The following is a 24,392-nucleotide window of genomic DNA, read 5'->3' as shown; positions in this document are numbered from 1 at the left end:
CCTTCTTAATATTGTTTTTTGGGCTGCTGTATGGCTCTAGACCACACTAGATGGGGATGCTGCATCCCTGTCCATAAATTCCACTGGAAAGACCAAGTAGTCAATATGAATGAATGACTGAACGTCTGAGTCAGGCTTGCCGGATGAATGGCTAATAAAACTCTATACAGTATGAGAAGGGGCTTCTCCAGAAGAAATGGACACTGAAGTAGAAAACACATTTTGGGCCAGAAAGAGGCTATTAGAGTGACCCTAGCCTGGCCAGTGCAGTCATTTTGAGAGAGTTAAAGTTCTAACTACAGCCCAGGCAACCTGTGTTTGATTAGCAATCTGGATGCCTGATATTCTGGTAGGGAGGTATAGATATACCCATGGTGGGGGTGGGGTGGGGTGGTGCTCATCTGAGGAGACAAGGTTCATAGAAGGGAGTAAACCACAAATGTAAAAGGCGAACAAAGGCGGAGGGGGATACCAAGGGGTTAGGTCACAAATAAAAATACCCAAATGAAAGCAGTCAACAGCACTACCACTGATGACAACCTTAGGTTCTGTGTTGGTTATAGCTTGGAGGCAGTAGGAAAGGCTGGTAAACCTGCAATGAAAAGGAGCACTGGGCAGTCAGATATAATGAAGCAGAAGGGCAGCAAAAAAGAATGACCCTTAATTTGTTTTTCTTTATAAATTTCATGGTTGAGGGGAATGGGGGGGCGGTATACAGGAGATCAAGTGGGCCATGGATGAGAGTGGAGTACCCCAGGAAGTCTGTCCCTAAGGAGGAATTATGGGGAAAAAAACTGCTGCACTTGGTGATGGGTGGGGATGCAAACAAGTCACAGATGTTTTGCTACAGTGATGAAATGACTCATCAAGTACATGAGAATTACAGGTGTTGCATTACCAAGCACTGACTAACGTTATCAAAACGAGCGATGGGCTGTCCCAGGATATGCACTGCTAAACAGAAAGTTATCAGCAGACATGGCCCAGTTCCATAATCTCTCAGCATCCTGACCAGAACATGTGAATGGGCTTCCCCTTATTTATGCATCACACCACCGTATTACCATACTGGATGATAACTGCACTATGGAGGGAGAGGTCCCAAGGAGTCAGGAGTGATAGGAGGACCTTCTATATCTAATGAACACTTGTGTAAAAGGAAGTCTCTATTCACACACCTTCAGCCATCAGCCCTTAGCAATGTCATCCATCACACCAAGGCAGACGTGTCCATAGTAACTGTGACAGTGGGAAGGAGAGGGCTAAAATGTCAACCCTGAGATAGGCTGTATGTGCATTGCCAAAAGAGCATGTCTGAGAAATACTAATCAAATGAACGAGAGGAAGCAATGCACCTTTAATATACACTGAAGAATCTGCATTTGGAAAACACAACTAGATCTGTTGAGGCCACAATTAAATCCAACACCTTCAGACACAAGACTGCAGTTGCTACTAGAACAGACAGCAGAGTCTGAGCAACTGACGGGAGTGAGGAAATTCTGTCCAAGGAAAGATTTGCTGCATAAATATTTAAGCCTATGAGGAACTAAATTATTCTCATTGTCAGACTAAGGATAAGGAATGGTAGGACTTAGAACCAATTAACTTTCTTGATGAAAATGAAACAGGGACATGAATAACATTAAGTTCACATAAGAATTATATACCAAAGATGTAGTATCTCTTTTATTTCTTATGACAAAGTGTTGACACCTGCACTGGTAGCATACAGAGATGAAGCTCTGACTATGGCCCACATGACTAGAGTTCAATTAGCAACTTGGACGTCTGATGGAGCAGGCAAGGGAGGATGGACTTGCACATCTTGGGAGGGGAGGGCTGGGAGCTCTGGCTGGCTATGCCCACAGCTATGGGAAGACAGACCTCATGTTAGAGGGTGGAGGCAAATCTTGTGTGGGGTGAGGTCAACCTAGGGTTGGATGTATGTGGGCTGTCTCAGCCAGAGATAGTAGCCCTTGTCTCCTTGTGGGAAGAAAAGCTCATGTACATGTAAGACATAGACAATCATTATGCCTATATCAGCATTAAGGGAAGGGGAGTTAGGACATATACAATGTCTTCAGTCACTGGGATACCACATTGAGACAAACTCCTTGATGTCTGCTGGGATCACGGTGTCACCAGAGGTCTGTCACCCCAAAGGATCTCACTCCCCCAAGGAATTAATCAACTTCATTAGGGGAGGCTAGGTGATCAGTTTGGGGGACAAATAAGAATATATGCAGGAATATTGCCTGTTGGATTGCCCTTAGAGTGAGCTGAATGAATAACCATCTCTGCAAAGATAATGAAATGTCATTCAGGATGTCAGTCTCTTCAACATACCACCTTACCTAAGGGTCTGCATGTTGTCATGGTAATGCTGCAGTTCTTGTCTTATCTCCAGCAGCTCAGTCTCCAGATGGCGACGCTCATCATCCTTTTCTTCTTGCTCAGATTCAAGCTCCTCCTCTTTATACCCTATATTACAGTATAAAAAAAAGACACCACAGTATTACCTCTGAATGAACAGTACTCAACTTACCTAGAATAAAACACAGACTGCCACCACAAACCAAAACAGGAAATTACTTTTTCCGTGGTTGCTTTCTGCATCAAGCTGCAGATTGTGTTAATTATGTTTAATTGCTATACAACCTCAGTGCTGACAAAACTCTTATGTCATTTAAAAAATAAAATGACTAGCTGCCCTCAAAACTATCATACATGTGCATTTGCTGACACAGGATCCTACTTTCTGAAAAACAGACCTGTAGCACTAATTCCGAGGAATCAGATCTCAAAGTAATCCTATTCAGTCAGAATTCTAACTCCATTTCACATTCTAACTCTCATCTATCCTCATCTTCCACCTCATCCCTTCCCTACCTGTCTCACTACCCTCTTCAATGTCTCAGTGGACTCCCTCTTCACAAACCAGTTTGGCAGTCCATTTTGTGGGTCTGCAGCAGTCTCCATAAGGAACAGAGTTGGGTCTCTATTATCTGCTGCCTTTGCCCCTCTCCCTTCCCCTCTGTCCTTCTTGTTCAGGATGACCCCTTCATATTTACTCGATGTAAGTTCATAGGTAATTACCAGGTGGCTATTATTCCAGGAGGATCTTTGAAAGCCTAGTCCTGCATTCTACTTAACATTATAATTTAAGTAAGAATAAACCCAGAGCTGGGCAGAACATGTACATGTTATCCCTACCCATAAGGAACAAGGGTGCTAAACCAGGGTAAATTTTAGGTTTCAATCCATTCATCCATATTACACAGAGTAAGGGAAGTACTTTGCTTTATGTGAAGAAGAGAACTGCAAAGTGGTGGTATTCTCTGGTATACATATCTATCCCTGTAACATGTTCTATTGTAGGTTGCAGAACAGATTAAGATCTAGTGTATGGGTGTTTATGCCACCACTGGACTTGCAGATTTGTGGGAGACCTGAGAGGACAGAGTCTACTGAGGTTTTGCAAGTGAAGCAGAGATTGCATCTCAGTAGCCTGTATGATACAAAGAACAGAACAAGGGTTTGAGATGGTCAGTGTAGTTTTCATGATTTTATGCTCTTGATTTTCTGGTTGAGAAAGTATTATGGTCATTCAACTTGTGTTAAGTGTTTGGACAGATACATAATGAAGGGGGCATTGTGCTCAGTGGTTGGCCAAATAAGTGCTGACTACAGTGTAATGATCATGTCCCTGAACCTAGATGCCATACCCTTACTAATAAATATGCTGCACAATGCAAAAGGGCTTTCATAAAATAGCGGACACATGTTGGTGAAGAACTGTTTGTTTTCCATATAGGTTCCCAGCTCTCTAACTACTGGATCAATTTTCAGGGGTGTGCTGTTGATGTGAAAGTTACTGGTGATACCATGTTTGCCTAAGGTGATTATATCTTTTTTGGCATTTTGTTTTGGTCCGTGGTTATGACACCAGCTATCTGTTTGGGAAAGGTCCTCTTAGAGGATCTTGGGCTCTGGAGAGTTTATGATGGCACCAAGTTCACAGTTATCTGTAGTCTTGTCAGACATAAACCCTTCACATTAGCTTGGACCTCCAAGACACAAGTTTGTACACTCATGTCCACCCATCTGTCTCTTCTGGTTGAAGTTAAGGAAAAACTCCAGCTCTCGCTATTTTGTAATACCCATACTCCTCCATTCAATGCATCCTTTCTGATGACTTCCCACTGCCTTTCACCCCTGCATCCCAAGGTGTGACCTAACCAGAGTGGTGGTGGGATGGAAACGTGGCCTAACCAAGGAGTGGTGGGATGGAAAGGTGGCCTAAACAAGGAGTGGTGGGATGGAAAGGTGGCCTAAACAAGGAGTGGTGGGATGGAAGCATGGCCTAACCAGGGAGTGGTGGGATGGAAGTGAGACCTAACCAGGGAGTGGTGGGAGGGAGGCATGGCCTAACCAGGGAGTGGTGGGAGGGTGTGTGGCCTAACCAGGGAGTGTTGGGAGGGAGGCGTGGCCTAATCAGTGAGTGGTGGGGGGCATGGCCTAACCAGGGAGTGGTGGGAGGGAGGCGTGACCTAATCAGGGAGTGGTGGGGGAGGTGTGGCCTAATCAGGGAGTGGTGGGAGGGAGGTGTGACCTAACCAGGGAATGGTGGGAGGGAGGCGTGACCTAATCAGGGAGTGGCGGGAGGGAGGTGTGACCTAACCAGGGAGTGGTGGAATGGAAGTGTGACCTAACCAGGGAGTGGTGGGACAGAAGCATGACCTAACCAGGGAGTGGTGGGACAGAAGCGTGACCTAACCAGGGAGTGGTGGGAGAGAAGCATGACCTAACCAGGAAGTAGTGGGGGGGAAGAGTGACCTAACCAAGGAGTGGTGGGAGAGAAATGTAACCTAACCAGGGATTGGTATCCAGGAAGTGTAACCTAACCAGGGAGTGGTGTATAATCCTTTAGAAATGTATGAAAAAAATACTTACTCAAAATATGTAAATAGGTGTAGCCATTGTAGTCACATCCACTCCTTTACATATTTGAGATTTATTTTAGATCCATAAGTAGTGGTGCATATTAGACTTCATGGTCGATAAGAAACAGCTAAATTGCAGTTGCCTTTCTATCCAGGGGGTGATAGAGAAAAAGCATAGAGAAAGGGATAGAGAATGTTAAATGAAAAACTAGCTCTGGTTGAGTTTACAGTAGAGCCTAGAACAGAAGTTGCAGTAAAAAAAAAGGATAATTTTTAGAGCATATAAAATACTGTACGATAACTACAAGAATCAATCAGAAGAGATTAGATAAAACTGGGAAACGAGAATGGAAAGGCAAAAAAAAAAAAAAAAAAAACAATGGGAGAATAAAGGTATTGCTCCCAAGTATGTAACAAAATCTAGAAGGTTTAGGATCTTTGTGAGGAAGTGTTTGCATAGGTATTTTAATACCCCAAGTAGACTTCAGGGAATTTTTCCACAGGTAGACAGCAATTGCTGGAGATGTAATGAGAAAGGGAGGGGTACCTGGGAAAACATATTTTTGGAGAATGTAATGAATTGATAGATTGTCAGGAATGTTGGGGGAACACATTATTTTAAATGGATAGTGCAGTGGTAACATTGTCGCCTCACAGCAAGAGGTTCTCTGGTTCGATTCTCGGCTGGAGTGCCTTCTGTGCAGTGTCTGCACGTACTCCCTGCGTTTGTGTGGGTTTCCTCTGGGTGCTCCATTTTCTTCCCGCGTTACAAAGACTTGTGTCTGGAGCGTTTCTCCCTGGGCTGCCGCTGGAAACTGGCTTCATTCCAAGTTTGACTTTCCCGGTTAACAAATGTTAAATAAATAAATAAATACACTTGGGATATACAAAATGAATGGCTTAGATACAGTAAGGCCCTGCTGAATTTACTGTTGTTGACTGCCAAAAAAAAACACACACACACACAACTGCTACGAAATGGAAAACAAAATCAAGTGAAATTAAAAAGTATGTACTCACCATAACTAGGCATCTGTGCTGTCCATTTTCATTCTTCCTCAACCCATGGGTTCAGATCCAATCCTTGAATCCAACTCAACCGCATACTACAGACTTCAGATCCAGCTCTCAAGCTCATCTCTCTACCCACAATGTGATATTCTGTCCCAATTACATTATATCAAGTTTGTTGTCATATAACCCTACAGATAAATGGAGACAGGTTTAAGCTTATAGTGAATGGACGGGCTCAAATCTGGAACTGCAGGTTCCAAACAGAATCCAATAGGTTTCTCTAGAAAAAAATGACTGGGGGACAGATGGGAAGAAAGCTGAGGAAGAATAAAAATGGACAACACAGATGCCTAGTTATGGTAAGAATGTAAATTTTAAATCTGATTTTATCTTTTTCATTCTTTCTCAACCCATGGGACAGAGTCCCCAGCTACGTTGATATTGGGTGGCCCTCATGGAAGGATATTCCAAAGTACCACCAAACCAATTTGTAATGAGTAACAAAGGTATGAGCACTGGACCATGTGGCTGTGGCACAAATATCATCAACAGATGTTCTTGACCAAAAAGCAAGTGAAGCAGCCATGGATCTAGTTAAATGAGCTTTGAGATGTTTAGGTAAGGTCATGCCTTGCTGGAAATAAATCCAAGAAATACAGTCTGCAACCCATTTGGCTAGAGTGACTTTAGAGAATGGACAACCCAGTCTTTTTGGTGAAAAGGAGACACAGTAGATCTGATTTTCTAATTTGTTCAGTCCTCTGAAGATAAATTGTTGGTGTACATCAATGAGATGAACCATGTACTCTCCCGTCTTTGAAATTTTTAGAAAGAATACTGGTAAATGAATGGACGGATTAACGTCATTTTCATAAACCACTCTTGGTAAAAAGGGTTTGCCCATAAAGTAACCCTATCTTTAGGAAAAATGATGCAATGAAATTTAGAAGAAACAGCCTGGAGTTCAGATATTCACTTTGCAGAAGCAATGGCTACTAAGAAAACTGTTTTCCATGAAAGGGACTTTAAATCAGTTTTAGCTTAAGGTTTAAACGGTTTTCGCATTAGATCCTGTATCACAATTGTTAGATCCCAAGGAGGTGAGGGATACTTTATTGGTGGTCTAAGAAGAAAAATACCTTTCAGAAAGGATTTGCATAATTTGGACAAATCCAACAAATTATTTCTCCCCTATGTTATAATTAGAAATTGCTGCCAGTTGAAGTTTAATCAGAGAAAAACTTGCTCCTTCTTTAAAAAGGGTTGATCAGAACTGAAGAACCTCAGAAACTGGAGTAGAGAAAAGGTCAAGCTCATTATTCAAAGCCCAAAGGAAGAATCTTTTCTTGCTCTTGTATACTTTTTTAGTAGATTCTTTTTGAGAATAGATTCTTTTTGTGAAGCCAAAATAATGGTACCTACAAGGGAAGAGAGCCTGGGCTGTCTAACCATTACTGGAAGTGGAGAAACCATGCAGTTAGTTTGACAGTCTGTATGTTGGGATGTTGGATCTCTGATGGATAAGACAGGAGTTCTGGATTTCGATCCAGTACCCATGCAGGATAAAGAAGATGACACTGTAAGAAGGGGAACCATACTTGTTGAGGCCAGAAAGGGGCAATGAGAATTACTGAGCTCTTCAGATGACTTGATTTCTGCAGAAATTATGGTAGTCAAGGGGACAGGGGAATAAACATAAAGGGGACCCAAGGGCAAATGTGAACTAGAGCATCTCTTGGTGACTCCTCCTGAAGGGGATGAGCAAACTACCTGCTGCACTTGTTGTGGAGGATCGCAAAGAGGTCGCAGCAAGTTTGGCCCCAATGACGGAAAATCATTTCCACCACAGATTGATCGAGAGGCCACTTGTGAGGCATCAAGACGGACCTACTTAGTTTGTCGGCAAGTACATTGTTTTTCCCCAGAATGTGCACCGGTCTGATGAGATTGCCCATTCCCACACTCTCATCATCTCTCTGAAAAGGAGACAAGACTGATGTCCTCCTTATTTGTTGATGTACCAGAGTCCAGAAGTTGTCAGTCTGAATTGCAATAGCCCGTAGAGGGAGGGCATCCTGAAATGGCGGCAACGCTAGTAGGGCTGCTCTCATCTCTAGAACATTGATTAGCAGATTGGTCTCTTAGGGGAACCACATGCCTTGGACCATTCTTCTCAAGAAACACCCCCCCCTCCACCCCAGTTGAGAACCATCCATGTTCACTGTGGTCACTGGGGGTGGTAAAACAAAGGGTCGGCCTAGACAAATATTGTCTTGACTCTATCCACCAGTGGATGTGTTGTTTGCAAATTGGAGTAAGCTTGACTGGAAAAGATGGAGATTGATGCAGAGTGGACCACTGAACAGCTAGACTCCACTTGGAGAACACGTATAAAGAAATGTGCCAAAGGTAGTAGTACAATGACTGCTGCCATGGAACCTAGTGCTTGAAGCACTGATCATGGTGGAGGAGATGGTAGGGAAAGAAGATTATGAACCTGAATTCTGACAGTAGAAATGCGATGAGGAGGTAATAATGCTACCTGTGTTGTCATATCCAGAAGTGTACCAATCAACGCCAGGCTCCAGACTGGCATTAAGTTTGATTTGGTATAGTTTATTGTTATACTGAATGACTTACAAATCTGGAACAAATAGTTCCTGACATGCAGAAGGAGATGCTTGGATGGGGTGGTGAGGAGCCAGTCATCTAGGTATGGAAACACTTGGAATCCTTTTAGTCTGAAGTGAGCTGCTGCCACTGCCATACATTTCATAAACACCCTGGAGGCTTTGCAGAGTCCAAAGGGCAGGGCTCTACACTGGTAATGACCAGCTCCCAGCTGAAAGTGTAAGTGTCTTTGAGAGCATCTGTCTGTTTTGATATGATAGTATGCATCCTGAAAAGCTATTGAGCACATCCAATCGTCCTTGTGAAGAAAGGGAAGCATGAACTGTACCGTAACCATTTGGAACGTTGATTTCTTCACATACTGATTCAAATTGCTGAGATCCAAAATGGGTCTGAGGTCCATGTTTTCTTTTATACACAGGTCAGGCATACTTTTATCAACCAGAGGAGAAGTTGTGGATAGCTATTAATAAAGAGCTGAATAATTTTATCTGGGAGGGGAAGATGGCAAGAGACAAGTGGGATAAGCTGATTCTTCCAACAGCACAAGGCGGATTAGGTTTACCCAATTTGAAGGGGTATTTCAGAGCAATACATTTAAGGCTCTTCCTATTCATAGCACAAGCAGAAAACTGTAATTCAAAGTGGAAAAGGATGATGATGAAACAGGGAGAAGCTCATGAAACAAGGAAAGACTGGGATTTTGGATGCAGACCATTAAGGATAACAATAATAATCATACAAAATATTATATTCATAAAGTAGCAGAAAGTATTCTAAGAACTGAGCCAATACGGGAATGGAGAAAGGAGATTCTGCCAATACAGATGACTGCAATTAGGGATATAGGCAATCGGCAAGGGGGGAGGGGTGAATTTATTGGAAAAAAACGGCAAAGGAATTAAGGTATTGGGAGCAAATAACTTGAAAGGAAAAGGTAACAGAATGGGAAGAAGCCAAGAATTTATTTGGACTGCAGATTACGGATTGCCTTCCCTATCAAGGAGTGATATTAGGGTATAGGCAAAGAGAAAGAAATGAGGGGGGGGTCCTAAATGAAAGAACATCACAGGTAGAGTTTTTATTTTTTTTTTCTCAAATATTTTTTTTATTTTCAATTAAAATAACATTTACATAATATTTTTGAATATCATTTTAAACAACTATATATAATATTTACAATAGCCTGACTTTCAATTATATACACTGTATTATATTAAATATAGAATTAACAGATCAGTTATTAGAGATACAATATTGATTATTGCAGAGTGTCCAACAAAGATATAACTTTCTTCCAAGGATTAATTACCAATGGCCGGGGATAGATTCATAGTTCTTTGAGCTTTATTTCCATCAATGCAGTTGTCTTCAGTAAAGTGTAGAATTCTTCCAAGGTTGGGGGTGTATTTGAATTCCACCTTCTGGTTACGCATTTCCTAGATATAGCAAGTATTGTCCATACAAAATACATATTTGTCTTATTCAGGTAGGGACCTTCATTTACATTTAGAATTATCAACACTTTAGTTAAGGTAAAGGATTCATTAAATAAAGCTTGTAAAAATGATTGATTCCATTCCAATATGATTTAATTTTATTACATTCATAAAAAATATGAATCCAGTCTGCTTTATTTGACTTTTCACACCTCCAGCAAAAACCATTTGTAGTAGTACTGATCTTTTTAATTCTATCTGGTGTTAAACATGCTCTATGTAAGTATTTCCAGTTAAATATTTTCCAGTACTGTGTGTTAGAGGTGTAATTAACTGATAGTAAGATGTTAGTTTTAATTTCTTCTATTAACTGCAATGACTGACCTTTTGTTAAGAAGTGCCAGTATGATGGGTTGAGAATTGTTTTATGTTAACTCTTTATATATATTTGAAATTGAATTTTTCTTTTCACAACTATTGTATATAAATTCATACAGAAAACTTATTAGGTTTGGAATATCTTTAAATGAGGAATTATTAATTAATCTGCATAAATCTTGAGTGTACATCAGAATGCTTTGTAAGGTTAACCAGTCCTTTGTTGGAATATTGTAAGCAGTTTTTATCATATGTATATCTAAATAATTTAATTTATTTACACATTGAAACCAGCATAAGAATCCATTTTGTTCTCAGGAGGTTATTGTTTCCCTATATATTTTGTGAGGAAAGTTCTTAGTGATGGGAAATGGGGTTAACAGGTCAAACCAAAGTTTTAGATCTATGTTTGCATTGATAAGTTTCCTAAAGGAATTGATGTAATGATTAATCAGTGTTGTTTTAGAAGGTTTTGTTATATTATATTGTATACTTATGCATAGTATGTACCAGGGTATGTTTGATTTGTCAACTATTAAAATTTTTTTAACAGATTATATTCATTTGTTAATATAGCCGTTGTTAATTCTTTCCAGTTGGCAATATAATTTGGGTGTATCCAGTCTATTGTAGTTTTAAGCACAGATGCTTTTATATATGTGTCTATTTCTGGGAAGATCAATCCTCTTTGTTTCCAGGGTCTAATGTGATGAGTTAGAGCAACTCTATTCTTTTTGGGATATCATAGAAATTTTATTAAACATGAGTTTATTTATTTAAGAATGCATCTTTCAGGAATTAACTGTATTGCTAATGCTACATATAGTACTTTTGGCAATAAGACCATTTTTATTAATTGCAATCTGTCTTCAAAAGTTAATATAATTTTGTTCCACTTTTCTATATATATTTTTATTATTTTAATAATGTTTTTATAATTTATTAATATTGTTTCGTTTATATTTTTGCAAAACACTATTCCTAAATAATTTAGCATAAGTTCTTGTTTTCCTATGATGGATTTATCTGTAACTTGTAGTTCTTTTTTCTTATTTAAAAACAGAAATTTTGATTTGATTTGATCTATTAAAGTGTAGACCTGAAATCTTATAAAATTTCTCCATTACTACTTCTAGCTCTCCTAATGACTCTCTGGAGTTTGACAGGGTTAATAAAATATCATCAGCAAAAAGCATTATTTTAGATATGTACTGGTCATAGACTTCTCATCACCATCATCATCTTCTTTCGGCTGTTCCCGTTAGGGGTCGCCACAGCAGATCACCTGTTCCCATTTCTTCCTGTCCTCTGCATCTTGCTCTGTCACACCAACCACCTGCATGTCCTCTCTCACCACATCCATAAACCTTATCTTAGGCCTTCCTCTTTTCCTGTTACCTGGTAGCTTCATCCTTAGCATCTTTTACCAATATACTCAGCATCCCTCCTCAGCACATGTCCAAACCAACGTAATCGTGCCTCTCTGGCTTTGTCTCCAAACCTTCTAACCTGGGATGACCCTCTAATATACCTATTCCTAATCCTGTCCACCCTCGTCACACCCAGTGCAAATCTTAACATCTTTAACTCTGCCACATCCAGCTCAAACTCCTGCCTTTTTGTCAATGCCACTGTCTCCAACCCATATAACATAGCTGGTCTCACTACCCTCTTGTAGACCTTCCCTTTCACTCTTACAGGTACTCATCTGTCACAAATCACCCCTGACACTCTTCTCCACCCACTCCATCCTGCCTGTACTCTCTTCTTCACCTCTCTTTCACACTCACCGTTACTCTGAACTATTGACCCCAAGTATTTAAACTCATCCACCTTCGCCACCTCTACTTGCATCCTCACCATTCCTCTATCCTCCCTCTCATTCACACATATATTCTGTCTTAGTCCTGCTGACCTGCATTCCTCTTGTCTCTAGAGCATATCTCCATCTCTCCAGGGTCTCCTCCACCTGTTCCCTACTCTCACTACAGATCACAATGTCATCTACAAACATCATAGTCCACGGGAATTCCTGTCTGATCTCGTCTGTCAACCTGTCCATCACAATTGCAAATAAGAAAGGGCTCAGAGCTGATCTTTGATGTAACCCCACCTCCACCTTAAACACATCCGTCACTCCCACCACAGACCTCACCGCTGTCACACTTCCCTCGTACATATCCTGTACCACTCTTACATACTTTTCTGACACTCCTGACTTCCTCATACAATACCACAACTCCTCTCTAGGCACCCTGTCATATGCTTTCTCTAAGTCTACAAAAACACAATGCAACTCCTTCCGACATTGTCTGTACTTCTCCATCAACACTCTCAGAGCAAAGATCGCATCTGTAGTGCTCTTTCCTGGCATGAAACCATACTGCTGGTCACTAATCATCACGTCCCTTCTTATCCTTGCTTCCACTACTCTTTCCCATAACATCATGCTGTGACTGATCAGTTTAATCCCTCTGTAGTTACTACAGCTCTGCACATCACCCTTATTCTTAAAAATCGGTAACAAAACACTTTTTCTCCATTCCTCAGGCATCCTCTCACTTTCCAAGATATCATTAAACAGTCTGGTTAAAAACTCCACTGCCATTTCACCTAAACACCTCCATGCTTCCAATGGTATGTCATCTGGGCCAACAGCCTTTCCATTCTTCATTCTCTACAACAATTAGATATCTTTTCTGCTGAGCTATCAATGTACCCTGTTGGTAGTATTCCCTGCCTCTTGATTAATATACCCTCCTTTATTTTCTCTCCCTTCCTTTTTTCTAATAATATGTCTAGCAAATAATCCTTAGGAAAAGTAACTGTCTGCATAAACTAGATTTACCAAAGATTTAAAGGTATTTTCTAATAATGTCTTGGGATTGCCCTAGACTCATATGCTGTAAAATGTTCTGTAAATGTATGATGTATGTAGTATAGTATGTCTTTTTGTCTTCCTAGAATTTATAGCTAATTCCTTTTTGTTCTATTTTAAACCTTTTGGTGTGGTGGTGGTATGTTTTACAATTGGAGCTTTTCTCCTCAGGCCTCTGCTGAAAATGGAACTATATCCAGCTGGACTAGCCCGGTTAACAAATGTTAAATAAATAAATAATAAAATAAATTCTCTTCATAGCTATCCTTACTTCCTCCTTGCTAATCCATTGTACTTCATGATTCACTATCCCTACATCATCCAACCTTCTCTCTCTCACATTCTCTTCATTCATCAACCCCTCAAAGTACTCTTTCCATCTCCTCAACACACTCTCCTCGCTTGTGAGTACGTTTCCCTCATTATCCTTTATCACCTTTACCTGCTGCACATCTTTCCTAGCTCGGTCCCTCTGTCTAGCCAATCGGTACAGGTCCTTTTCTCCCTCCTTAGTGTCCAACCTTTCATACAACTCTTCATATGCCTTATCCTTAGCCTTTGCCACCTCTCTTTTTGCCATGCACCTCATCTCCTTATACTCCTGTCTACTTCTTCATCTCTCTGACAATCCCACTTCTTCTTTGCCAACCTCTTTCTCTGTATACTCTTCTGTACTTCCTCATTCCACCACCATGTCTCCTTGTCGTCCTTCCTCTGTCCAGATGTGATACCAAGCACCTTTCTAGCCGTCTCCCTTAATAGCTCTGCTGTAGTTACCCAGCTATTTGGTAACTCTTCACTGCCACCCAGTGCCTGCCTTAACTCATCCCTGAACTCCACCTCACAATTACCCTTTTTCAATTTCCACCACTTGATCCTTGGTGCTGCCCTCACACTCCTCCTCCTCTTCTTGATAACCAACATCATCCTACAAACCACTATCCTATGCTGCCTAACTACACTTTCTGCGGTCACCACTTTACAGTCTCCAATCTCCTTCAAACTGGCCCTCCTACATAAGATATAATCCACCTGTGTGCATCTTCCTCCACTCCTATATGTCACCCTATGCTCCTCCCTCTTGTTAAAATACATATTCACCACAGCCATGTCCATCCTTTTCACAAAATCCACTACCATCTGACCTTCTGCATTCCTTTGTTTAACACCATACCTACCCATCACTTCCTCATCCCCTCTGTTCCCTTCACCAACATGCCCATTGAAATCTGCTCCAATCACCACTCTCTCACCCTTGGGTACAGTCATTGCCACTTCATCCAATTCACTCCAAAATTTTTCTTTCTCATGCATTGCACACCCAACTTGTGGAGCATACGCACTAACAACATTCCTCATTACACCATCAATTTCCAGCTTCATAAACATCACTCTATCCGACACTCTTTTCACCTCCAAAACACTCTCAGCATACTGTTCCTTCAGAATAACTCCTACGCCATTTCTACTCCCATCCACACCATGATAAAACAATTTGAACCCACCTCCAATACACCTAGCCTTACTCCCCTTCCATCTGGTCTCTTGCACAAACAATATACCAACCTTCCTTCTGTCCATCATATCAGCTAGCTCTCTCCCTATACCAATCATACTGCCAACATTCAAATTTCCGACCCTCACTACCACAGTCCTAGCCTTTCTCCTCTCTTCCTGCCTTCGGCCATGTCTTCTGCCTCTTCTCCTCCTTCGGCCAACAGTAGCCCAATTTCTGCAAGCACCCTGTAGGCTAACAGTACTGGTGGCGGTCGTTGTTAACCCAGGCCTCGACTGATCCGGTATAAAATTTATTTTTGGTGTCTGCATGAAATGTTTTGGTGAAGTTTTACGCCAGATGCCCTTCCTGACACAACCCTCCCCATTTATCCGGGCTTGGGACCGGCACAAAGAAATGCACTGGCTTGTGCATCATAGACTTCTATTCCCTTTATTCTTGGATTAATGTGTATTATTTCTGCAAGTATTTCTATAGCCAAAACAAATAAAATAGGAGAAAGGGGGCATCCTTGTTTAGTACCTTTTTTTATATGGATAGATTCTGAGGTGAAAAGACCTAATTTAATGTAGACTAAGTTATTAATATATATGTTTTTTAGTAATAAGATGAAGGGAGGAGGAAATTCAAATAATGCTAAAGTTTTAAATAGATATACCCAGTTGAGGGAATCAAAGGCTTTTTCTATGTCTAATCCGATTACAAGTGTTTCTCTATCTTCTTTATTCACATAAATCTGTAAGAGTAAGTATCCTTTTAATATTATCATGTGTGTGCCTGTTATATAAAAATCCAGTTTGATCATTAATTGTCTTTGAAAGTGGGATTTTCATTCTGTTAGCTAGTATTGACATGAATATTTTGTAATCATTATTCAGTAATGATATAGGTCTGTATGAGGTGCAAAGGTCTGATGGTTTATTATCTTTTAGAATTGGTGTTATGAGAGAATATTTTCATGAGGGTGGTATTTTTGCTTCTGACTGGACTTCTAGCAAAGTTTTATGAAAAAGGGGAGTTTTTAGAAGAATCTAGAACAGAAGCTTCCGTTAAACAAGGAACAATTAGTAGAGCACAGAAAATACTGCATGATGACTATACAAATCAAACAGAGGAAGTTAGAAAGTATTGAGAAGAGAGACTGGACAAGCAATTTTACAAAGAAACAATGAAGGCATATATGTATGTCTCTTAAATATGCAATGAGGTCTAGAAGACTTGCAATCTTTCCTTAGAAGTGTTTACATAGGTATTTTTATACTGCATGTAGACTCCAAAGATTTTTTCTGAGATAGACAGTGAATGTTGCAGGTGTGATGGGGAAGAAAAGGGCAATTGGGAACATATTTTTTGAGAGTGCAATGAGTTGGCAGATTTTAAAGATCCCCTGGAGACTGTTCTGTCAAAAATACTGGGTGAGCAAACAGATGTCTCTAAGGAAATAATTTTTCTGAGTTATGATAAAGAATTGTAATTGCCTAGAAATAGTTAGGCTTTGCTGAGTCTAATTATGGCTGCTGCCAAAAAAGCAATTACTAGAAAATGGAAATCAAAGTCTAAACCAACCTTACTAGAAGTAGTGAATATAGTAACAGAGGTAAAACAACTGGAATTGGGATCTTTAAAAAAGGTAGGATCAAATTACACAGAAAAAAATGAGAAGTGGGGAGGACAATACATGCAGAGGAGGAACAAGGTTTACTTAAGAGCAGGCATAATTTGAATGAGCTATGTATTGTTTGACTGACAATGGATATATTATAAGTGACGCATAATGTTTGCAACTAAAATTATGTCAATATGATTTGCGATGTATAACGTTTGCAACTAAAATTATGTCAATATGGTTTGTTTTCATTTGTGTAAATGTATGACTGCCTATGCCATACATGATTTTGTTTTGTGTCTTTCGGCTTTTCCTGGTTAGGGGTCGCCACAGCGGAACTCTGGTCCGCCAATGATTGGCAGTAGATTTTTACGTGCTGGGTGCCGGACCTAACGCGCAACCTTCAATGAAGGAATGCCCATTCACGCATGTCGACACACAGAAGACGCTCTAACTGAGAATCGAACGGGCAACGTCTAACTGTGAGGCGACAACGCTACCGCAGCACCACCACCGCAGTCCCTATGCCATACATGATAATTTAATAAAAATGTTTCTTGTTTAAGGAAAAATATGAGGTTGCTATCCTGGATCATCAGTGACAACCAATATCTTTAATTATGTTCCAAAAGCCAAGCAAAGATAGGCTACAACCTTCTAATTTTAGAAATATTTCTATTTTAGCCTTAGAAAAAAGAAGTTATGTACTCACCATAACGTTCCATGTGAGTTGTTCATCTCGCATTCATTCTTACTAATGGGTTCAGAGCCGACACAGCCTAATGCAAAAGCTTGATGTCTTTCAACAAGCTCGAGGCCTACTTTCTAAACCATGATGCACTGGTGCTGTGCTTCCCTTAGATCTTGTTTGCTGCCAATACAAATACATGCCACTCTTGATATACCAATAACAGAGGAAAACTAGATAAAGGTCAATACAACCATGTCTTAGCTGAATACTCGGTCCCCAAGAAGCTTGGATGGGGGCTGGAGGGTGGGACGTAAGAATGAAGGGAAAATGAACAACTCACATGGAACATTATGGTGAGTACATAACTTCTTTATGTGAAGTTGTTCTATCTCGCCTTTCATTCTTACTGATGGGCTAGCGTCCCAAGCACCATCTTTCTCGGGTGGCTCATGGGAGTATATTCTTCAGGAGAGTGGAACCAAAGGAAGCCCTGTCCCTTGAGACCCTATCTACTTTGCAATGAGTGATGAAGGTATGAGGCCTTGACCAAGTAGCTGCTGCACAAATAGTAATTATAGGTAATTTGGCAGTAAAGGCTGAAGATGTGGAGACAGCTCTAGTAGAATAGCCTTTTATCTTTTGATGTAATGGTGTATTTACTGAACTGTAAATGAAAGAAATACAATCTGATAACCATTTTGATAAAGTGGTTTTCACCACAGGTGCATCTTTTTTGGACTTTGAGAAAGAAACAAAGAGTTGTTTTGTTTTCCTGAAATCTTTGTTCCTGTCTAAATAGAATCAAAGCTGTCTGTGAACATCAAGCTTGTGCAGCATATACTCCATCTTATTGTCATATTTAGGGAAGAAAACAGGCAACTCTATAGACTGAGATTTGCCTATGAACATACTTTAGGTAAAAACTAGGAATTTGTCCGAAGAGAAACTCTATCATTATGAAAAATCATATATGGTGGTTTAATGGAAAAGGCCTGTAACTCTGAAATCCTTCGAGCAGAAGTAATGGCCACTAAAAATATGGCTTTCCATGTTAGATACTTCAGGTCACATAAAGAGGCTGGTTCAAAAGGTGGTGGTAGGATGATTCGAGAAAAAACAAAATTCAAATTCCACAGAGTAATTGGAGATTTAATGGGTGATCTCAAATGTATTGTGCCTTTGAGAAATGCCTTGGAAAGTCTATGTGACATAATATTAGACCCTTGATTACCAAGATGAAAATTAGATACTGCAGCTAATTGGACTTGAATGGTTGCAGCAGCTGCCTCCTCAATGAATAGTTCAGTCAAAAATTCCAAAAACAGAAGATATAGCAGCTAGAGATTCAATGCCCATAATGAGAATCTTTTCCATTTGCTAAAATATAACTTCCTAATAGACGATTTGTGGGAGGATATCAGTATATGCTGAGCTGCAGCCGAAATATTATGAAACCTGGCTATATTTGGAATTGGAGCAGCAAAGCTGTCAATTTGAGGGACTGAAGAGATAGATGAAGAGCCCCCAATGAGTGAATCAGGAGGTCTGGAACTGGGTCCAATATCCAAGGTTCTTCCAATAGATGAAGCCATAGGAATGGACACCAAATCCGAGGCCAGTAGGGGGCTATGAGTATTATGGTTCTTCCCAGAACACTGGCTTTCTGTAAAACTTTGGGTATCAGAGGAAAGGGAGGAAAGGCATAAAAGAGACCTGGGGGTCAATCATGTACAAGCGCATCCCTTAGGCCATCCCCTGGGTGGGGGATTAGGGCAAAATAGCTACTGCATTTCGTGTTTGTGGGGTGGCAAAGAGATCACAGCAAGGCTGGCCCCATTTGCAGAATAAGCTTTCCTCTACTTCTTTCTTCAGGGACCACTCGTGAGGCAATACAATTGCCCTGCTCAGTTTGTCTGCTATCATGTTGGACCTTCCCAGGATGTGCGTTGCTATCCGAAAGTGCTGGGTGGAGGTCGCCCACTGCCATACTCTCAGGGCTCTCGACATAGGGGGTAAGATTTGGTCCCTCCTTGTTTGTTGATGTACCAGTCTACTGACATGTTGTCCGTCTAGACTCTAATGGTCCCTAAAGGGAGAGAGTCTTGAAAGGACTGCAATGCTAGAAGTACCATTCTCATCTCTAGGATGTTGATATGCAAATTGGCCTCGCGTTCTCTGCCATACTCTCAGGGCCTCTCGACATAGGGGGTAATATCTGGTCCCTCCTTGTTTGTTGATGTACCAGACTACTGACATGTTGTCCATCTGGACTGCAATGGTCCCTAGAGGGAGAGTGTCTTGAAAGGACTGCAACGCTAGAAGTACCGTTCTCATCTCTAGGATGTTGATATGCAGACTGGCCTCGTGTTGTGTCCATGCCTTGGGCTGTCCTTTCCTGATCATGCCCCCCCCATCAGGGAAGCGTCCGTGGTCACTGTGGCAATTGTGGTTGGTAAAACAAAAGGTCAGCCTATTGTTACCGAATGCGATGTTAGCCACCACTGTAGGCCCTTTTTGCAGGTCTTTGTGATTATAATCTGATGAGACATTGGTAGATTCTGAAAAGACCACTGTGTGAAAAGGAGCCACTGAAGTATGCAAATGTGCATTCGACCCAGTGGAATTGCAAGGATTGTTGCCACCATTGTACCAAATAATTTGAGAACCAAAGATGCCAAGGCTTTTTTTCTTGAAAGAAGGGTTAGAACTTGTTGATGAAGAGCATAGACCCTTTCTGGTGGAAGTTTTACGGACACTGTGGTGGCGTCTAAGTCTGCTCCTAAAAACACGGTATGCTACGATGGCGAAAAGGTAGACTTTTCTAAATTTATGGTAATCCCCAGCTGATAGCAAAGATTCATGGTCGTGTCCCTCGCTTGTATGCATTGATGCCTGGTGGCAGCGGTTAGGAGCCAGTCGTCTAGGTATGGAAATACCTGCAATCCTATCCTAAGTGTCTCAGGTGAGCTGTGACTACTGCCATACATTTGAACACCCTGGAGGCTATAGTGAGACCAAAGGGCAGAGCTCGAAACTGGTAGTGACTGGCTCCTAACTGAAAGCGCAGGTGATCTCTGTATGGTCTGGCCATTTTTATATGGTAGTACGCATCCTGGAGATCTAGCGAGCACATCCAATTGTCTTTCCCTAGAAAGGGGAGTATTGAGTTCAGGGTGACCATCCGGAACTTTGTCTTTACAGATTTGTTAAATCTGCTGAGATCCAAAAATTGGTCTCCAGTCCCATTTTCTTTGGAGCTAAAAAGAACGTTGAGTAAGTTCCAGATCCTATCTGGTCTATGGGGACCGGATGGATGACTCTTTTTCTAGCAACCTTTGAACTTCTATGGTTGCTTTTTCCCTGTGACCAGGTGGGATGTCCAGGATTCTGTTTACAAGGGGGGGGGGTAAGAAAGGGACTACAGTAACCTCTGGAAATGATGCTTTGTACCCAGCTGTCTTTTGAAATTTTTAGCCAGATATCTGGGTACAAAGATAAGTGTCCCCCAAATGCCTCCAGCGACGGACAGGTGGGCCTCCTCTCAGGACTGCTGATAGGGCTTCCCAAAGAATTGATCTCTGTCACCCTGGTTCTGCAGACCCCCTCTGCCTCATGGATGGAGTCTTCCATTACTGCCCTCCTCTTCCTCTGGGGGTTCAACACGAGTGTCCTGAAAGGCTCCTTGAGTTTTATGGAACCACATCTTTCCTCCTTTCTGACCTTTGGGGTAAGGTCTGGTAGGTGTGGAAAAATGGACTCCGACAGCAGACAGAGTCTTTCTATCTTTTTCACTCCTGGTAAGTGTTTATTTCACTTTGGGTCCAAAAAGGGACGAGCCATCAAAAGGGGTGTTGATAAAGAATGACTTAAACGGTTCTGCAAATGAACATAAGCACATCCAGAAATGTCTTCTAAGAGCAATTCCTGAAGCTGCTGCTCTAATCGCTCCAGTAGTGGCATACGAAACCAGATGCATGGATGAGTTTACTATGGAATTAAGACGAGAGAGCTGGGGGGATATGTTACTTTATCTGGAGACTCCCACGCCCTTCGACAAACTAGGTCCATAAGTTCATTGAAAGGAAGAGTCACCCAAGCGACGGAGAGCTGAGACCTGAAAGCCTTCAGGTAGACTGATTCATCATCAGTAGGGTTGATGGGCTGCCAGCCACCCCTCTGTTTAAGGATCTCCAAGATATCTGCAAAAGAGATATCTTCAGAGGTTGACCATGGGGACCCTTCTGACTCACCTAAATCAGGGCCTGAAGTGATGGATTCCTGAGGGGAGTCCAGATGCTTCCTCTTGCCTTGCCTCTTCCTGGGTTCCTCCTCAGTGGGAACTTCTGGTGAAGTCTCGGAAAAGTAGGGCTCGCCCAATGGGGCTTCCTGAGCCTCTGGGTCTCTACGCTTTTGTGGAATCTGTGACACAGAAGTAAATGCCAGTGCTTTAGGGGAGGAAGTTGCCAGTCCTGATGAAGAGGTTGTCCACCGGGACAATGCTCTCCTCATGGCATCAAAGGCACCACAGTCCCGAGGGGAAGAAACCCTGAATCCGAAGAAACAGTGGATTCTCTTGGCACCAAGACAGTGGGCTCCAAGCCAGAGGTAGGCGTCGAACTCACCCGTGCCGAAGCCTTGAGAGGCAAAGTTGGATCCAAAATATCAGTTTGACTATCCTCCCTGGACCCGACCGGCGAGTGTCGGCCCCTAGACTCCTCGGTCAGCACCAAAGTAGTCAGAGATATCGGAGCTGAACATCCTGGAACAGGTGTTTGTACCGATGGCTCCACTATCATCAGCTCTGAGCACTCCATCTCTGAAACCTCAAGTCAGATCAGAGGAGGTACAGAATTAGCGGGGGGGGGGGTTGGTTGGTTCAGAGGCGTAAGGGGTCGGAACTGACAAAAGCTTGGCTAACGCCGGTGTCTGAAGTAGCTTCTCCACCACACGATCCACATCCACATCAGACATGCTCCTTGAGGACCGAGAAGATTGGGCCGATGAAGCTATGGATTGTAGTATTGGTGATTTCAATACTGGAGTTACCGGTTCCAGTAACGGGGACCGGCTCCTTACAGTAACACCTGTAGGCTCGAAGTCAGTGGCACCGAAGTTGTTTGTCAGACTTTGATGTACTGGGACATTTTGCTGGCTCCGGAGACAGAGTAGTAGAAGACTTTCTTGAAGATTTGGAATGATTGGACTGACCTTCATCCAATTTTTCCTGAAAGGAGGACTTTATTAAACCTCTAACCACTAGTTTGTTCCTTCTCTCATGCAAAACACGTACACTAAACAAGTGGCAGATGGAACAAGTCTCCTGAAGGTGCAATGCACCCATAAAATACACACACTCCGTTTGCCCATCTGTAATGGACATTTTCTGTCCACATTTAGGGCACTTCTTAAATCCTGATTTGGATTGTTTAGTCTTTTTATCCTTGTCCTGAGACATTTTAATGGTAACACACTTTCCTATACAGCAACACACAGAAGGCTTTCAAAGCAAACAATGAGCTTCAGCTAAAAGGAGAAATAGCCTTCTAATTCAAGCAGGCTAAGTGAACCAATAAACATATATGTCTAAATGTATATAAACTAACACACTAAGAAAAAGGGATATATATATATATATATATATATATATATATATATATATATATATATATATATATATTCACACTCAGATAACTCCATAACAAACTACACAGCCAACTGAAGCAGGCTATCTAAGCAAATAACTATTTTTATATATTTTTAATCTGTTACACACTTTAAGCAAGGTATATATTTATATGTGTGTATGTATATATGTATATATATATATATATATATATATATATATATATATATGTGTGTGTGTGTGGGTCCCCTACACATAGTCGACATTTCAGAATGTCGAAAACCATATGGCCGAGACCATTTGATCGACATTCGAAATGTCGACCATGTAATTAAAAAAACAAACACAACAACAACTTACCTTCACACTGCTAGCAGGGGGGGAGGGGGCTACACCCCCCCTGTAACTTAACTATTCCAACTCCGAGATCGCACTACAGTGCGGAAGATGGAAATCTTTCCATTCCACACTGTACGGAGATGCCGGTTCCGCATGGTCGACATTTCGAATGTCGATCATATGATCTCGGTCATATGGTTTTTGACATTCTGAAATGTCACCCATGTATAAACTGCTAAGAGAATAGTTAGGTTTACAAGGCCTGAAAAACGGCCACAAGGAAAATAAAGAAAGATACCAAAAAGGATATATATAAGTACTAGCGATAACGTGAATTACAACAAGTTAAGACAGACTTATAGAAACAAATCCTAATAGAATATATTCAAGCTAAATATTTGAAAAAAATTCAAATTCACTGGCCTGAGCTGGTGAATCGCTCCCAATCTGTTGTAGCGGCAAACGAGATCTGAGGGAAACACCAGTGCATCATGGGATAGGGAGTAGGCCTCAAGCTGGTTGGAAGACTTTGAGCTTTTGCATTAGGCTGAGTTGGAGCCGAGGAGCGGCTCAGAACCCATCGGTAAGAATGAAAGGTGAGATAGAACAACTTCACATCTATTATTTTTGCAAAGAAGTTATCCCAAAGACTAGAAAGAATTACATCTTACTTCTTCCATGCAGCAAGGCTTTCTGAACAGTGTATTAGGAGGTCCTAAATTAATTTGATTATGACTTAAAATCCAGTGGCTAGCTGAAAAATACAACCCCTTATGTAGCACTGCTGTTTTATTTCCACAAATCATTTGAATCTGTCAAGCAGTGTCTTCTATGATAAACTTTTTCTGTGAAAAATGTAAATCTGTATGATTTTCCTGCAGTCTAGAGTTTTTATAACTTAAATGTCACTCCTTAACATTTGCTATTCTTAGGGGTAGTACACAAGAACTGCCACAGTCTCTTATCTTGTTTTAGTAGCTGAGACTATTGCTTCCAACCTCAGAAGGCATCTGTCACAAACTGGTGTTTCTATCCTTAATTCTCAAAGCTAATTTTTATTTATTTTTTTATTTATTTTACATTAGTTGACCGGGCTAGTCTAACTGGATATATGTCCATTTTCAGTAGAGGCCCGGGGAGATAAGCTTCGAGGAAACAAACAAAATCACATATACAAAAATTAATATATACAATGAACTCTGCAGGTGCAGTACAGAGAATAATCAAAGAGGTCATTCGTTCATAACAGTGCAAAATATACAGATACAATTAGTACAATACAAAATGTAGTTGCAATACATCATAAAGAAAAAGATGGCAGCAGAATTATA

At 41.2% G+C, this 24,392-nt stretch overlaps 1 protein-coding gene across 1 annotated transcript in view; it reads right to left on the bottom strand.

Annotated features, from left to right (window-relative positions):
* Positions 1-24,392, bottom strand: part of SFI1 (SFI1 centrin binding protein) — a 945,294-nt gene that overhangs the window by 194,785 nt on the left and 726,117 nt on the right. The window contains exon 12 of the mRNA XM_044068851.1: positions 2,358-2,484. Within this exon, the coding sequence (XP_043924786.1) occupies positions 2,358-2,484 (127 nt within the window). The remainder of the gene's footprint in view (positions 1-2,357; positions 2,485-24,392) is intronic.

Source organism: Protopterus annectens, chromosome 4.part0 (genome assembly GCF_019279795.1).
Source record: "Protopterus annectens isolate FY-2018-M chromosome 4.part0, PAN1.0, whole genome shotgun sequence".
NCBI classification, from domain to species: domain Eukaryota; kingdom Metazoa; phylum Chordata; order Ceratodontiformes; family Protopteridae; genus Protopterus; species Protopterus annectens.
Note: the sequence above shows the minus strand (reverse complement) of the source record. Positions and strands in the feature narration are given on the sequence as shown.